Source organism: Hemitrygon akajei, chromosome 16, assembly GCF_048418815.1.
Source record: "Hemitrygon akajei chromosome 16, sHemAka1.3, whole genome shotgun sequence".
NCBI lineage: Eukaryota > Metazoa > Chordata > Chondrichthyes > Myliobatiformes > Dasyatidae > Hemitrygon > Hemitrygon akajei.
In genome coordinates, this window is record NC_133139.1 from 24,549,714 (window position 1) to 24,566,680 (window position 16,967).

General features: G+C 43.4%; 1 protein-coding gene across 5 annotated transcripts in view; it reads left to right on the top strand.

The window, feature by feature from the left end:
- The window catches only part of arhgef18b (rho/rac guanine nucleotide exchange factor (GEF) 18b), a 234,939-nt gene that overhangs the window by 124,948 nt on the left and 93,024 nt on the right, over positions 1-16,967 (top strand). For all 5 annotated transcript variants that reach the window (XM_073068428.1, XM_073068429.1, XM_073068425.1 and 2 more), the window contains 3 exons: positions 1,211-1,291; positions 3,012-3,114; positions 5,491-5,641. In XM_073068428.1, the coding sequence (XP_072924529.1) occupies positions 1,211-1,291; positions 3,012-3,114; positions 5,491-5,641 (335 nt within the window). The remainder of the gene's footprint in view (positions 1-1,210; positions 1,292-3,011; positions 3,115-5,490; positions 5,642-16,967) is intronic.

Consider the following 16,967-nt stretch of genomic DNA (forward strand, 5'->3'; position numbering starts at 1 on the left):
TGCCATTCACCGTGCTTTATTACCTCAACATATGCGTAGCATTGCAAGTCTGTTTGCAAATACCTCCGGGTCAGGTATGGAAATTATAAGTACTCTTGTGTGACTTGGATTTATTGTGATGGGGCTTTAGTTTTAAATCCAAGTTGTCTAGATTATATAGTCTTGGTTTTGAATCTTCTGGGAATTGGCTTAAGACAAAAGGTTAGCTTTAAATTTTGTCACATGTACATCAAAATATACAGTGAAATGCATTGTTTGTGTCAGCAGCCAGCACGGTCCGAGGATGTGCTGGGGGCAGCTTGCAGTGTCTCCGTGCTTCAGGTGGCAACATAACATGCCAATGGCTTACTAATCTGTATGTCTTTGGAATGTGGGAGGAAACCCACATGGTCACAGGGAGAAACGTACAAAATTCTGACAGAAGTGGTGTGTACTGAACCCCGATCTTACAACTAGCACTGTAAAGCATCACACTAATGATTATGCTGCCCTCATTATGCATATAATAAAATGGAAGCAGGGCAAAGACTTTTCTGATGCCTCTAAAAACTTTTAATTTGACTAAAACAGTTTCAAACAGGGTTGAAACACTACTGATACACTAAATCCAAGGTGAATTACTAGGACAATTTAAAGAACATCATTCTTAAGCCTTACTTCATATAGGAAACAAGGGCTGCAAAAAAGCTTTGCCAAACTGAAAAGTAGGAGACTAGTGTTGAGAAGCATTAATTCTCAGGTATGAGCACACTTAGTTACTGAAACTAGAGAGGCAACAGCACAGATCGATAAAGTTAAAATTCAATGTTTTAAATTATCGGGCATTATGTATTTAAGGGTTTCCTACATCTCATTAAGTTTTGATGTAGATTTATAGTGTCTCACTCTGAACGTGTGTGTTAGGATGGATTGAGATAGTAAGGACGGACTTTTATGCCTGTGTCATGTTGACGCCCGAACAAGAACCTCTTGCCTGGCTGTGTGCTCACCAGGAAGTTGCAATTGGCCACTAGAGCCTAATATGACACACTTCCCTCACTTCAGTTTCCTAAACCGCAGCAGTGATGAGTTTCCATTTCCATCTTAGGAATGATTTTCTTGAGTTTTGATGCAGCGAGTGAGCAGCAGAGTCTCGAAGACCCTTAGTCGAGGAACCTTTTACTTATCCCCGTGGTGCATATTTTGTTCTGACTGGTTATTCTCTCTGCAGCGCAAGAGCAGGATCAGGATCTCCACAGCTTCACCGTTCTGCCTCCCCGCGTGATCTCACTTGGATGGAATTTCTTGCTGAGTAGGTTCCTAGAATTCTTTTGTGATTCATGGTACTGATTTTGAGGTATCTTCATATAGTTATGAATTATGACCCTAACAAAGCTCTGGGCAGTACTAATCTACACAATCACAGCTGATAAATCCACCTTACTGCTTTGTTTTGTTGTTTTCCATGGGGTTTTCTATTGCTATGTGAGTGCTTATTGGATCAACCAATCAGATGAAAGAATTTACAGATATTGAAGGGATTAGGTATATGGGAATTAGTATGGAAAGGTCATGTTAAGTTAAAAAGTCAGCCATTGTTTCAACCCAAAGCATCAATTGCCTGTTTTCTTCCATAGATACTGCCTGACCCGATAAATTCCTCCAGTTTTTTGTGTTGCTCCAGATTCCAGTATCTGCAGTTCCTTGTGTCTCTGAAAGATTAACCGCAATGTTCTTGGATCATAGAGAAAGAAAAAGGGGCCATGTGGTCTATCTGTGTTTCTATTTCTCATATGTAAACATTTGTGAAGGAACAAACCTCACCTCCCATTCACTTAAGTGAGTACAGTCCAGCGACTAGTCAGTGAAGGAAACTGAATGATGTTCCCATTTCAGGATCCAGAGGAAAGGGAAGTTGAGAAAACTCTAAGAATCGATTCATTATCATCCATTTTATAACTCTGACAATTGTTTGGCTGCTCCCATGCCTCCTTCACTCACCCCCACCACCTATGAATATCTTGTGATTACACAGCACCTTTCGGAGCCGTGGTAGGTCCCAATGTACTTTATAACCACCGAGGTATTTTTAAAGTGTAGTTATACTGTAAAAAGGGACCAAACCTGTGCATGAAAAATTCCACTCACACTAATGGCTGTTTGTCAACATGATCTGGAATTTTTTGTGATTTTGGAAATGTTTGGCCAGAACTCTAGAGGGAATCCCTTAAAATATGCCCTTGGGCATTTCACATCCAGCAGAGAGGACCTAAGACATAAAGCAGAATTAGAGTATTTGGCCCAACAAGTTTGCACCACCGTTCGATCATGGCTAATTTACTTTACCTCTCAATCCCATTCTCCTGCCCTCTCCCCGTAACCTTTGAAACCATTACTATTCAGTCCTTTCGACATTCAGTAAGTTTCAATGAGATTGCCCTTTGTCTTTCTGAATTCCATTCAAGTACAGACACAGAGACATCAAACGCTCCTCATATGTTAAGCCTTTTATTCCCAGGATCATTCTTATGAACCTCCTGTGGACTTTCTCTGTGCAAAAATCACCATGTAGAGCTTCGTCTGAAGAACAGCAATAACTCAAAGTAAATGGGGGAAATCCAAGGTGATCTTAATATAAAATAAATACAGAAATTTTTAGAATTTTTTAATGGCTCAGGCGGTACCAATGGAGGACTAAGGTTTCAGGTCAATAACCTTTCTGTTTCTCTACTGAGTATTTCCATCTATCTACTATTTTGATTTCAATCTCCAGTTTCTTCAGTTCGTAGCTTTTTAGTCAAGTTAATGCTCAGTTCCCTATTAAGCAAAGGCCTCAACAGGATGAAGCTTAGAGCAAAATAAAATGTCACCAGAGACAAATTATTCAAAGAGAAGTGACTTCTGTTTAGCACAATTTAATACGATGTTGCTAGGAATGTTTGAAGCTGCTTGTTTATTTGAACAGAACTTGGCATATTTTCCATTAAGTCTAGATGTGTAAGTCTGCAACTTTCTCTCCCCCCACTCTAAAGAAAAGAGGATGTTGACAAAACTGATCGACCCGAGAAAGGCACAAAAGTGAAGAGAACATTAAGTTCCCTCAAGAACAGGATGACTGGCTCCTTCAAGGATAAGGTGAGAAGGATTGCAGGAAATTGCTCTCAAAGGTGCCCGTGCGGTAGGTCCAGTAGTGGGACTTTTTCACCGTGCCCTGAAAACTAGCTATGTTGGAAGGCTGCGCTCTCTCACCTCGAATCCGGTTCAACCCTAATGGACTGAGCAGCTGCCCACCCACCCACGCAGCCAAGATGTGGAATGAGTTCCCAGGATTTAGACCCTGGCTTGTGTAATAGATGAGCCTCATTTGGGAATAGCCAGTATTAGCATAGCTGGGATCGGGAAAGAGGTACCCGGTAGAAAGATGAAGCTCTTGAAATGCTGCATAAACGATATAGTGCAGAATGGTAAAGGTACCGTGCTCGCAATTAGTAAGCCTGGAATTTTGATTCAGGGACATGAATTTAAACCCTACTGTGAAAAGTGAAATAAACAACTGTGCTTATTTAATGGTGCCGGTGAAAAGCCGGTTGTAAAAAAATCTCATTTGACTCACTAGTATCCTTCACGGAATTGTGTGCAGTTTTGGTCACCTAATTACATGAAGGATATAATTGAAAGAGTGCAGAGAAGGTTTACAAGGATGTTGCCGGGACTTGAGAAACTGAGTTACAGAGAACAGGTTAGGACTTTATTCCCTGGAGAGTAGAAGAATGAGGGGAGATTTGATAGAGGTATATAAAATTATGATGGGTATAGATCGAGTGAATGCAAGCAGGCTTTTTCCACTGAGGCTAGGGGAGGAAAAAAAAGAGGGCATGGGTTAAGGGTGAAGGGGGAAACGTTTAAAGGGAACATTAGGGGAACTTCTTCACACAGAGTGTGGAATGAGCTGCCAGTTGAAGTGGTAAATGCAGGCTCACTTTTAACATTTAAGCAAAACTTGGACAGGTACATGGATGAGAGGGGTATGGAGGGATATGGTCTAGGTGCAGGTCAGTGGGACTAGGCAGAAAAATGGTTTGGCACAGCCAGGAAGGCCCAAAAGGCCTGTTTCTGTGCTGGAATGTTCTATGGAAGGGGACGGGTCATCCACGTTTGGTCTAGCCTTTATGTAGTTCAAGTTTAATTGTCATCCAACTGTTCATGAATACAGCCAAAACAATGTTACTCCAAGGCCAAGGGGCGAAACACAATACCAACAGTCACACACAACACAAGGCACATGTAGCATATCTTAAGATATTAGTAAAAATATAGTCCAAGACCCCGGGTCCATGAATGTAACTCTCATTCCACCAGAGTAGTTGTTTTTTAATTATTCTTTGAGACAGTCAGATGAGGAGCACCACGGCAGTGTAACGGTTAGCACGACGCCAGTTACAACCTGAGGCGTCAGAGTTCAGAGTTCAATTCCAACACCGCACATAAGGAGTTTGCATGTTTGTCGCGTGACCACGTGGGTTTCCTCCCGCAGTCCGAAGACGTACCGGTCAGTAGGTTAATTGGTCATTGTACATTGTCCTGTGATTAGGCTAGGGTTAAATAGGTGGGTTGCTGAGCAGTGTGGTGCATTGGGCCGGGAGGGCTTGTTCCAGGGTTCATCTCTAAATATATAAATAAATTAACAGCCGGTTAAGGATTAATAATAAATTCTAGCATTGCCATGGATATAGTGAATGAACAATGTTGGTATTGCTCGTTGCCAAGGATTGGGTGAATGGAGAAAGGAACTGGATCTTGCCCATAGAATCCACCTGGATCGGGATTCTCAACCTTATTTATGCCATGGACCCCTGCCGTTAACTTAGGCAGTCCGTGGAGCCCTGATCTGAACTGACGTGTAGCCCAGAAAGCCTGAGACAGAATTCTTAGCAGAAGAGTCCAACTGAGATCTGTACTTTCCGGTAGGACCCAGCTGAATAGGGAACTATATACATGGGATCTAGACTGTGTCATCATCTCCTCACAGAAGTGGGCATTAATTGTGGAGTCTGGGCCGTTCCGGGGTGATGGTGGAGCACTTTTTAAACACAAATCTGGACTTTATCCCACAGTAATCTGATGAGGTTGGGAGGGGGCAAAGGATCCATTGTAAATGCTGAAACTGAGATTGGCTTCTGGTCCTCGAGTCGCGGGGTAAAGGAGTTAAACTGTGCGACCCAGATTCAATTCCCACCGCTGTCTGAAAGGGGTTTGCACCTTGTCGCTGTGACTGTCTGCGTTTTGTCTGGGTTTCTACATTCCACAGATGTGCAGGTTAGTCGGGTCACATGGGTGTAATTGGGGGGCGGGGGGGGGGGGGGTGAGGTCTCATTAGGCCAGAGGGCCTATTATCATCGTAACCCTAAATAAAATAGGATAATTAAGTTGAAGGACGGGTTGAAGAGGGGCCAAATGGCCTCCTCTTCCTTTGACTCTTTGAAATGAATGTCTTTTCCTTTCCTTTTATAGGGTAAGGCCAAAGAGAAAGAAAAGGAGAGCCCAAAAGAAAGGAGAAAGTTTAACAATGGCCACGAGTTAGTGCTTGGAACCTTTTCCAGCTCCACCAACTGCACGCTGTGCAGCAAACCGTTGAGCAGTAGAGCCGGTTATCAGTGTGTGAGTGAGTATCGCCATCACGCCGCTTCCACGCCTGCCTTGCTTTTGCACTTCTCACAGTCCGGCTTACCAGGTCAAACTTCTCCCTTAGTTAGTACCTAGTCTGAAACTTTTCCTCTAGGAAGCGGGAGGTCATTCAGGTGCTTCCTGAATTGAGCTGGAGGGGTAAGGGCAGCAGCCAGGCAGGTGGCTGACTTTATGACCCACTGTGAGCTTTGTGCTTAAGAGGAGAAGCAAAAAAGGGTAAGATTTTCTAAGTAAAGTTTGTGACCCGCAGCGGGATTGTGGCATATTAAGATGTGGGTCACCAAAACTGAATTTGTTCTCAGCTTGACCTCTCTCAGACATGGCAGAGGGTGGCTGCCCACTGTGTAACAATTAGCTGCTGTTCTAGTAGTGCTGCACCTTGTGATTTCAAGACCAACTTCTGTTTGTATCAATACATTTAATGGATTCAGTAAGGCAGCTGGTTCATGGTTTGAATGCATCTACAATTAGATCTTTAATAATTTTTATTGGGATGCATGAATGAACTACTTCATGAGACTGGGCTGCCTGATAGAAAGTGTGAAAACTACTGGTTGAGTGAACAGGAGTAGCAAAATTCTGTGTGGATTGCCTTAACTGTGTTCTGCTGATGCATTGCAGGCAGCTGTAGTCCATCAGAACTTAACCATGCATTAGGAAGTTTTGGGTTTTTTCTGCAATTAGCCGAGGTTTTATCTCCTGCCCTTCCATTAGGAATTACTGCACTGTGTGGTCAACAAAGAGTGACGCCTTGTCACCGGCTTGAACTGGCTTTCTGTCACTGGCGTGCACTGGCTCCCTGTCACTGGAGGGCACTGGCACCCTGTCGCTGGCATGCACTGGCTCCCCCCCCCCCCCCGTCACTGCCCCCTCCCTCACTGTTCCTCGCTGGCTCCTAATCTGGCATTGGCTCACATTTAAAGTATAAATCCCTCCATGCCCCTCAAAACCACTTCTCTACATAGTCATCTTTCCCAACCCCTACAAACCTTGATCTCCTCTAATTCCGGCCTCTTGGAATTGCTGCTATCAATTGCCATTTTGCACTTTGTTAATGGAGCAATACAAATGCAAGTTATTGTTGTTGTCACATTAAGAGCGATTAACCTGAGAAATAATACTGTGGGAAGGCCAGTAGACATAATGGCTTAATAAACCCCGAACCAGTGAGGTGGAAGTGGGATCTTTATGACCGGGTGACCTCCACCTTCCTCTGATAAATGAAAATATCACTTGTTACACCATGGATCTAGGTGACTGGTAGTCCTGACTCACAATGCTCATTGACACAGGAACACAGATAAATATGGATTGAAAACGTATCCTGATAAGGGTATCCATGGAACTACTGAGCCCAACTAATTCTCTAACGTCTTTAGTAAAGGAGACTTGCTGCCCATACACAGTCATGGTATACATGTACAGCGGAAGTGATTTGATTTCAACATTTAAAAGAAATTTGGTTAGCTACATGGATGGGTGGGGTGTGGAGAGCTATGGAGCAGGTCTAGGCAGAATAGTAGTTCGTCATGGACTAGATGGGCTGATGGGCCTGTTACTATCACTCTATGTGACTTAATTCACCCTGTTCAAGGTTGACTTTTAACTGCCCTCCGAAAGAAGTTCAACCAAGGAGGTAATTAACAATGAGTAATCAAAACTGATTGATCTTCATTCAGTTAACATTGGGCTGCCATAATGGAAAGCCTTCTTTGTTACCTAATCAATAAGGTAGGCGTAAACTGGGACCGGGTCCTTGTATTGCATGCAGTGTGGCACTCAGCACTCAGTGCATGACTGGCTGTTGCAAGGCTGAAAATGCTTGCAAATTCCCACAAGAAGAGAGAGACCTGACCTCAGCGCGACTGGCCACTGCCTTGGCCATTTAATATCAAGGTTCACTCAGGGTGAGTCCATCCTCCCGCCAAGCTGACCCATCTCCGTGTGTACCCCCGAGGTTGCTGCAAACCTGCTTCTTGAATCTTGAGTCAATAATATGATTTGTGAGCTGTTTTCATGCCAATGTGTTGACTTATTAGATGTTAATCTGAGATGGATATTTATTTGCAATTCCTGCTACCTCCTTATTCAATCTCTGTTGGTGATTGTTTTTGTTTGTATTATAATCTCTGTTGTCTAAAGTTTCACTTTGTTATATTTGCTTAAATATCTTGACATTAAGTGTAATCAGGCTTTGAAAAGTTCTGGTTTTTTGTGAATGAATGATACCTCCACATGATCTAAGGTTAAGTCACGATGCATAGAAACATAGAAAATAGGTGCAGGAGTAGGCCATTCGGCCCTTCGAGCCTGCACCGCCATTCAGTATGATCATGGCTGATAATCCAACTCAGAACCCTGTACCTGCTTTCTCTCCAAAACCCCTGATCCCTTTAGCCGCAAGGGCCATATCTAACTTCTTCTTAAATACAGCCAATGAACCAGCCTCAACTGTTCCCTGTGGCAGAGAATTCCACAGATTCACCACTCTCTGTGTGAAGTTTTTCCTCATCTCGGTCCTAAAAGGCTTCCCCTTTATCCTTAAACTGTGACCCCTCATTCTGGACTTCCCCAACATCAGGAACAATCTTCCTGCATCTAGCCTGTCCAATCCCTTTAGAATTTTATACATTTCAATAAGATCCCCCCTCAATCTTCTAAATTCCAGTGAGTATAAGCCTAGTCGTTCCAGACTTTCTTCATATGAAAGTCCTGCCATCCCAGGAATCAATCTGGTGAACCTTCTTTGTACTCCCTCTATGGCAAGAATGTCTTTCCTCAGATTAGGGGACCAAAACTGCACACAATACTCCAGATGCAATGTAGTCTTTCATTTTAAAAAAAAAGTATATTTGAAAATCATTAATTAGCTTATTTTTTATTATCTTCGTAAGTAGTAAAAGTCAGGGAGTCATGGTTTCAAATCTAGGGACTTGACCACAAGGTCTAGGCAGATAAATCCTGTTAGCATTAAGAAATTTTCTGTCTTTTGCTTGAATCATTAAATCAAACTCCTTTCTGTTCTCTCCTGTGGATGTAAAAAAAAATCAATAGTAATATTTCAAAGAAGAGCAGGCGAGTTTGTTCCGAAGATCTGATTGATATTTATCTCAGGCTAAACAACGTGAGAGAAAACCACTCTACGTAGAAATAACAAAAGAGCTAGCCAGAGTGAGGATACTAAAATTCCTATCAATCAAGTTTGGTGTAAATAACTGAGACTGAATTGACAAAATTTAACTAACCTTCATTCACATCAGGGCGATTTCTCCTGTTTCATTCTGTGTTTGTCGGAGAGACTAACTGCCGTTTCTAGTTTTCTGCTCCTGAAGCCAACCCTGTTTTCTAAGCGAATTGACTCTTTGCAGTACAAGGGCACATTGACTCTGTTCATGCACCCATACTGAACAATTTCATCAAATTTGCCTCCAACTCCACCCTGCCCTTAAGTTCACTTGGTCCATTTCTGACACCTCCCTCCCCTTTCTCAACTCTCTTGTCTCCATCTCTGGAGACAAACTATCGACTGCCATCTTTTATAAACCTACTGATTCCTACAGCTATCTTCACTATACTTCTCCTGACTCTGCCTCTTGTAAAATTGCTATTGCCTTTTCTCAGTTCCTTTGTCTCTGCCGCATCTGTTCCTAGGATGAGGAGTTTCTTTCCAGGACATAGGAGATGTCCATCTTCAAAGAAAAGGGTTTCTCTTCCTTCACTATTGTCGCTGCCCTCCCCTGTATCTCCTCATTTCCCGGACATCTTCCCACCACCTTAAGAGTGAGAGTTTTTTTCTTGTCCTTCCCTACCACCCCAAGAGCCTCCGCATCAAGCACATCATTCTCCGCAACTTCCGTCACCTGCAAAGGGATCCTACTGCTAAACATACCTTTACCTGCCCCCCCCCCCCCGCTTTCTGCAGGGATAGCTGCTTCTGTGATCCCCTTGTCCATTTGTCCATCCCCGCTAATCTCTCTCCTGGTACTTATCTCTGCAAGCAGCCAAAGTACTCCACCTGCTCATTCACCTCCTCCCTCACCTCCATTCAGGGCTCCAAACAGTCCCTCCATGTGAGGCAACACTTCACCTGCGAATGCGCTGGGGGTATCTATTGCATCAGGTGCTCCTGGTCCTCTACATTGGTGAGACCCGTCGTAAATTGGGGAACAGCTACGTCAAGCACCTCTGCTCTGTCCGCCAAAGGCAGAACTTGCCGGTGGCCAAACACTTTAATGCCAATTCCCATTCCTGTTCCGACATGGTGGTTCGTGGCCTCCTCTTGTGCCACGATGTGACCCCCCCTCAGGGTGGAGGAGCAACTGCTTATTTTCTGTCTGGATAACCTCCAATCTGATGGCATGAATATTGACTCCTCCTTCCGGTAAAAAAAACTCCGCCTCTTCTTCTATTCCCCACTTTATCCTCTTACCTTTTCTCACCTCCCCTTGGTGCCCCTCCTCCTAACCTTTCTCGCATCGTCCACTCTCCTCTTATCAGATTCCTTCCTCTCCAGCCCTTTACCTTTGCCCCCACCTGGCTTGACCTATCACCTTCTAGCTATCCTCCTTCCCCTCCCCCCACCTTTTGATTCTGGCGTCCTCCTTTCCAGTCCTGTGGAAGTGTCTCGGCCCGAAACATCAGCTGTTTGTTCATTTCCATGGATGTTTCCTGAGCTGCTCCAGACTCCTGTGTCTGTTGCTAAGGATTGTTTTTTGTGAGTTTTGTACCCTGACTCAGTCATAAAGATCAATTACCTGATCATCATCACATTGCTGTTTGTGCAGAAAGTTGTGTCACATGGCCCTGCAATACCGACTAGATTGATGTTTAATTGGCTGTAGAACATTCTAGTACATCCCAAGGTGACGAACAACTCCAGAGTACAGTTACTTTTTTCTCTCCATGGTGTGGCTTTCTTCCCGCGTGTTCTTTTGTTATTCTGCAAACAGCCACCAGGGGGCATGTGAGAATGCCTTTCTTCTTCCGTCAGACAGGGACAGCAGGAGGGAATGTTGCCTTGGATTGGGCCAAAGGATCTTGAGCGGGATTCATTTTCTGAGTCCCCGGATCTTTTTGCTTGATCTAGGAATGGTGCTATTCATATGTAACATTACTGTGAAAAGATTAGGAATGAAATCCTGAACTGAACTGGAACGGTAATTTTAAGAATATGATTAAGTGAAATTCTTTACTAGACAGGGGGTACCTGAAATAGAATTTATGTGAGTTCATCGTGAATCTAGAAGTGATTTGAAGAGAGAAGAGTTTGGCAAAGAGGCACTTCACACTTTAATGTCAAGTGAGATCTGGCAAAGAGGTATTTACATCACACGACTTAACCCTAGCCAGGGCAGATGAGATTGGTTAACAAGGAAGTCAGAGTTTAATGGTAATGAAAAGCAGAATAATGTAGATGCTGGAAACTGCAAAAACAAATGTTGGGAAATGTTCTGTGGGTCTAGCAACAATTGTAGACAGAGAGACAGAATTTCAGTTGTGAATTTGAATCTGAGGGCTGTAACTTGAACAATTTGCCAGGCTGCTGAAGTAAGTTTACACTACCAAGAGACTTCCCAGTTATTGTTTGTGGATTTATTAATATTGAAGGTGAGGGATCTCACTATGATTTTGAAAGGCAAGAATTAAGGAAATTCACTGGAAAGACAGGGATGGATTCAGAGATCCTTAAATTTAAACTAAAATGATTGCATCGGAGAACCAGCCTGGGCTGTTAAACTTTTATCATCAAGTAATATTCAGAGAAAGGAAGAAATTAAGTAATTTAATAGTGTAATGGGATCATATATATTTTACAACTGAAGCCAATAAACAGAACCCAGTTCTGCACATGGACCAGATCTGCAACCATCTACTTAACTGTGCGTTCTGCAGTAGTGTGATCTTGGACCCTTCTGCTGAATCTTTCGACCCTGTGCTTTCAAAACCGGGTGTTCCAGCTTGGGCTGCAGTCTTCTGCAATAAAAGCAGACTTTATCATCTCCAGAAGAAGAAAAAAAAAACGTCCTTCGTGATCTCCGGAAGTTCTGATGCACTTTACCACTAATTAAGTAATTGTAGAGTTCGGTCACTATCATTTGTAAGAGGTCCAGCAGCCAATTTATGCACAGCTTACTCATGTAAACGAATGCGTGATAATATTCAGATAAGCTGTGATGGCGTTTGAGGGATAAGTAATGACACGGAGGCACTTTTGATAACTTGCCTCTCTTCAAAATAGGGGTTTGTGCCTCTCAGATGCTAGGTGGAGCACTGATTTAACATCTCATTCATAAAGTGTATCTCCAGCAGTGGGTTCGGGCTGACTATTTGTGCCCACGTCTTTGGAGTGTGACTTGAACCTATAACCTCTGATTCACTACTGCAGCTTGACTCTTTCCTGTGGGCCATTATTGTACACTTTGAACCTACCTTATCAAAACTCCCACACCCTGCCCCCAAAATTAGCCACCACACCCTCCACTCTAAAAGTGGCTCTTCACAATTGGAATTTTCAGCAGAAAACTCACGAGAGACGAAATCCAGACTCAGCATCGATTACTGAGCCAACAACCATGTGAGAAATATTTACATCTTCATTGGCATGTGACATCACATTAAACAACCGCTTCTGATATATGGGCTCTCGTCCCTGCAGTGACCCTGATGATGTTTTCACAACACTTAAAACAAGCTAAGCCTATCCTCGAGCGTCGAGGCATGGGGGTAAAGTGGTGAGATTCAAGGGAGAGCTGTCTGGGCTGATGAATGGCTTTTAATTTGACTTTTTTGATACTGGTCAACAGAAAAGACTTCCGTGTCAAAGTGAAAACAAATTTCTACAAATTAGTCTAAATATTTTACAGTTATTAAAGACAATATAATTGATTGCATAATTACTCACCTCCTTCAAGTCAGTATTTAGTAGATGCACCTTTGGCAGCAATTACGGTCTTGAGTCAGTGTGGATAGGTCTCTATCAGCTTTGCATATCTGGATACTGCAATTTTTCCCCATTCTTCTTTACAAAACTATTTACACTCTCAGATTGCACGGGGATTGTGAGTGAGCAGCCCTTTTCAAGTCCAGCCACAAATTCACAATTGGGTTGAGGTCTGGACTCTGACTTGGCCACTCCAGGACATTAACTGTGTTGTTTTTAAGCCATTCCTGTGTAGCTTTGGCTTTATGCTTGAGATCATTGTCTTGCTGGAAAAGAAATCTTCTCCCAAGTCTCAGTTCTCTTGCAGACTTCATCAGTTTTTAGAACATAGACCATAGAATAGTACAGCACATTACAGGCCCTTTGGCCCACAATGTTGTGCCGACCCTCAAACCCAGCCTCCCATATAACCCCCCACCTTAAATTCCTCCATATACCTGTCTAGAAGTCTCTTAAACTTCACTAGTGTATCTGCCTCCACCACTGACTCAGGCAGTGCATTCCACGCACCAACCACTCTGAGTGAAAAACCTTCCTGTTTTCCTCCAGGGTTTCCCTGTATTTTGCTGCATTCATTCTACCCTCTACCTCCACAAGCCTTCCAGGGTGCTGCAGTAAAGCATCCCCACAGCATGATGCAGCCACCACCATGCTTCACGGCAGGGATGGTGTGTTTTTGATTATGTGCAGTGTTTGGCTTATGCCAAACATAGCATTCAGTCTGATGGCCAAAAAGCTCAATTTTGATTTCATCAAGCTATTCCAGCCAACTTCAGAGTCTTCCACATGCCTTCTGGCAAACTTTAGCTGAGATTTCATCTGAGTTTGTTGCCACTCTCCTATGAAGCTGGGTGAAGCACCCGGGCAACAGTTGTTGTATGCACAGTCTCTCTCATCTCAGCCTCTGAAGCTTGTAACTCTTCCAGAGCTGTCGTAGGTCTCCCTCGCGGTCACTCAGATTTTGAGAATGGCCTGCTCTAGGCAGATTTACAGCTGTGCCATATTCCTTCCATTTCTTGATGATTGACTTAACTGTACTCCAAGGGATATTCAGTGACTTGGAAATGTTCTTGTATCCATCTCCTGACTTTTCAATAACCTTTTCACGGAATTGCTTGGAGTGTTCTTTTGTCTTCATGGTGTAGTTTTTGCCAGGATACCGACTCACCAGCAGTCGGACCTTCCAGATACAGGTGTATTTTACTGCAAACAATTGAAACACCTTGACTGCACATGGTAATCTCCATTTAACTAATTATGTGACTTGTAAAACCAATTGGCTGCACCAGTGATGATTAGTCATATTCAAGGGAGTGAATACTTATGCAATCAATTATTTTGTGTTTTATATTTGTAATTAATTTAGATCATTTTTTAGAGATCTGTTTTTACTTTGACACGAAAGAGACTTTTTCTGTTGGTCAGTGTCAAAAAAAGCCAAATCAAATCCATTGTGATTCACTGTTGTAAAACAATAAAACATGAAAACTTTCAAAGGGGTGGGGGTAAATACTTTATTTTTAGGAACTGTATGTGCTCATATTGTTGATGAATATATTCAAACTGTTCAAAATAGATTTTTAACCAGAAGGGAATTGAGGGATAGTACATTAAAGGGAAGTAGGATCTTATTGACTAGCAGAGCAGCACGTAGATATGTACACGAAATGTTGGAAGCACTCAGCAGGTCAGGCAGCCTCCGTGGGAGTGAATAGTCAGTCAACTTTCTGGGCTGAGACCCTTCTTCAGGACTAAGAAGCCAGGGGCAAGGTGCCTGAATAAAAAAGTGGGGGAAGGGGGTGAGGCGGCTAGCTGGAAGGTGATAGGTGAGGCCAGGTGGTGGGAAAGGTAAAGGGCTGGAGAAGAAGGAATGTGATAGGAGAGGAGAGTGGACCACAGGAGAAAGGGAAGGAGGAGCTGATAGGCAGGTAAGAAGTAAAAGGTCAGTGTGGGGAATAGAGGAAGAAACAGCTCCTCCTGTAGCTCTTACTTACGGTTTAAAATTTAAAAAAACACAGGATAAGATGTTAATATCCTTCATGCCAATGGGTTGTGAGCACTTGCTTGAGACTGCCTCGATGCTGGGAGTGGCACAGGGTTGACATGCAGGGGTTTTCAAGGGGGCAACTTCCTTCCTCAATATTTCATCAATTAGCCCACTACATCTCCGGAGGGCTCGACGATGACTAATGGCATCCCACAGTCACCCGCCATGGTATCTTCCACTCTCTAGATGCTATCTTGGAACCCAGGAGAGGCCTTTTCGCTTGATCCAAAGCCGGTGATTGCTGCTTTCCACCTCCTCTGATGTGGTTCTGATGGTTTGCCGTAGAGTCTGACCATGGATCCCCCGCTCCTGCAGCAATTTGATGGTGAAACGTGGCTATAAATCCCCTAAAACCTAACCCCACAGGACAAACTTGGTTTTCCAACCCCGCTGCTGAGTTTCAACTGCTAGATCTGCACAGCGTAGCCTCTTGCGTTCATTTGGTTCAGCCACCGAATCCTTCCGCGGGACTGTGAGTTCCACCATGTAGACAATCAGTAATGAATTGGACCAGAGAACCAAGTCTGGCCTATGACTGATAGTAGCAATTTCCAGTGGAAAGGTGAGTTGTTTATTGACATTCACCAGCATTTTCCAGTCACAGGACTTGTTCATCTATCCTGTTTATGTCTTAGGAGGGAGGTTAGTTGCTCTCTTCCCTCCCTCCTGGGCAAATGCTGCTGGTGTCACAGTGTTAGTTGTTCAAGGGGGCAAGGAGTTGGTTGCTATCCTCTTGGTCTCGATGGCCGCTGCCAGAGCTTCAAGACCTGGTTGTGACTCCACGTGTATCTGCCTTGTGTGAGGCTGGTCTTGCAGCTTACCAGGGTATGCTTGAGGGTTGCCGGAATCGGGCACAGGGTTCAAGTTGGGCCCTCACTGAACCACTGGTGGAGGTTTTATTGTGAGGGAGGCACATCACATGTAGCTCTGATGAGAAAGCTAAGTCTGTTTGCTTCCATCTCCCATATGTCCTTCCAGTTGGTATTCCTTGCTCAATGCTTTCCCACCTCACCCACTGCCCCTGCTTCGCCAGGGAGACAGCCTTTGTACTTCTGTCTGACTCTTCTTGCCACTGCATTTCCTCGACAACCACCTTCCTTTGCTCTGGAATTGTGGCATGCCAGCTGGGTCCACTTGCTGCCAGACCAAAGCTGCCCCGCCCTGTCAAACTTGCAATGTCTCTATGCCTAAGGTCTGTGGTTGCTTGCTGCACCACATCAGCTGGGGTCCATTTCCACCCAGTTGATAAAGTCCGTGCAGCATTACTGATGGTCTTGTCATGAGAGTCTTTGAGTGTCATCTGTAGATGCACCTTAGAACACTTGAGTTCCTCTGTAAGGCCAGTGAAAGGTAGTTCAAGGACTCCTTCACCACAGAGACTGATGTTACTGATACACCTTGGGACACCGACTCACATCTTTGTGATGGTTCGCTCAAGCTTCTTCACGGTTGTTAGTGGGACCCCATAGACGGTGAGTGGCCTCATCACCCGGGGTAGGAGTCCAAACTGTAAAGCACCAGAGCTTCAGTTTTCCAGGTAGAATTGCCTTGTCGATGTTATCCAGACGCCATGTGTATCTGCCTTGATTGAATCAGAATCAGGTTTATTATCACCGGCATGTGATGTGAAATTTGTTAACTTAGCAGCAGCAGTTCAATGCAATACATAACCTAGCAGAGAAAAATAAAACTAAATAAAATAAAAATAATAATAATAAATAAACAAGTAAATCAATTATGTATATTGAAAATATTTTTTAAAGTACAAAAACAGAAATACTGTATTTTTTTTTAAAAAGTGAGGTAGTGTCCAAAGATTCAATGTCCATTTAGGAATCGGATGGCAGAGGGGAAGAAGCTGTTCCTGAATCGCTGAGTGTGTGTCTTCAGGCTTTTGTACCTCCTTCCCGATGGTAACAGTGAACTCTCTCAGGTCAACGATTAATAAAAATATCAAATGTGGAGAGTATTGATTGGGGTTTATGTAAAAAGGAATTAAATTAACCTTTCATCAGTGACTTAGGAAGACAAGTTAGTTTTATGTTACAGAGAGTGGAAGGGTTAGCAAAAGGACAAGGGGAATATATCTGCTTGGCTGAGGTTAGAGTTATCAGGCTAATTTCAGTATTTACCTGGTTTCTTTTTGTTTAATAAAATAGTTTTTACTACCTTACTAACCTAATCTGAACAAATTCCAATATAATAACAAGCAACACCTCTTTCCCTTTCCTTACACATGTAATATTCATGACTATGGCTACTTTACTGGTATATTTATTTTAAGCATTGCCTCTTTTCCCGGCTTCACCAATTTTC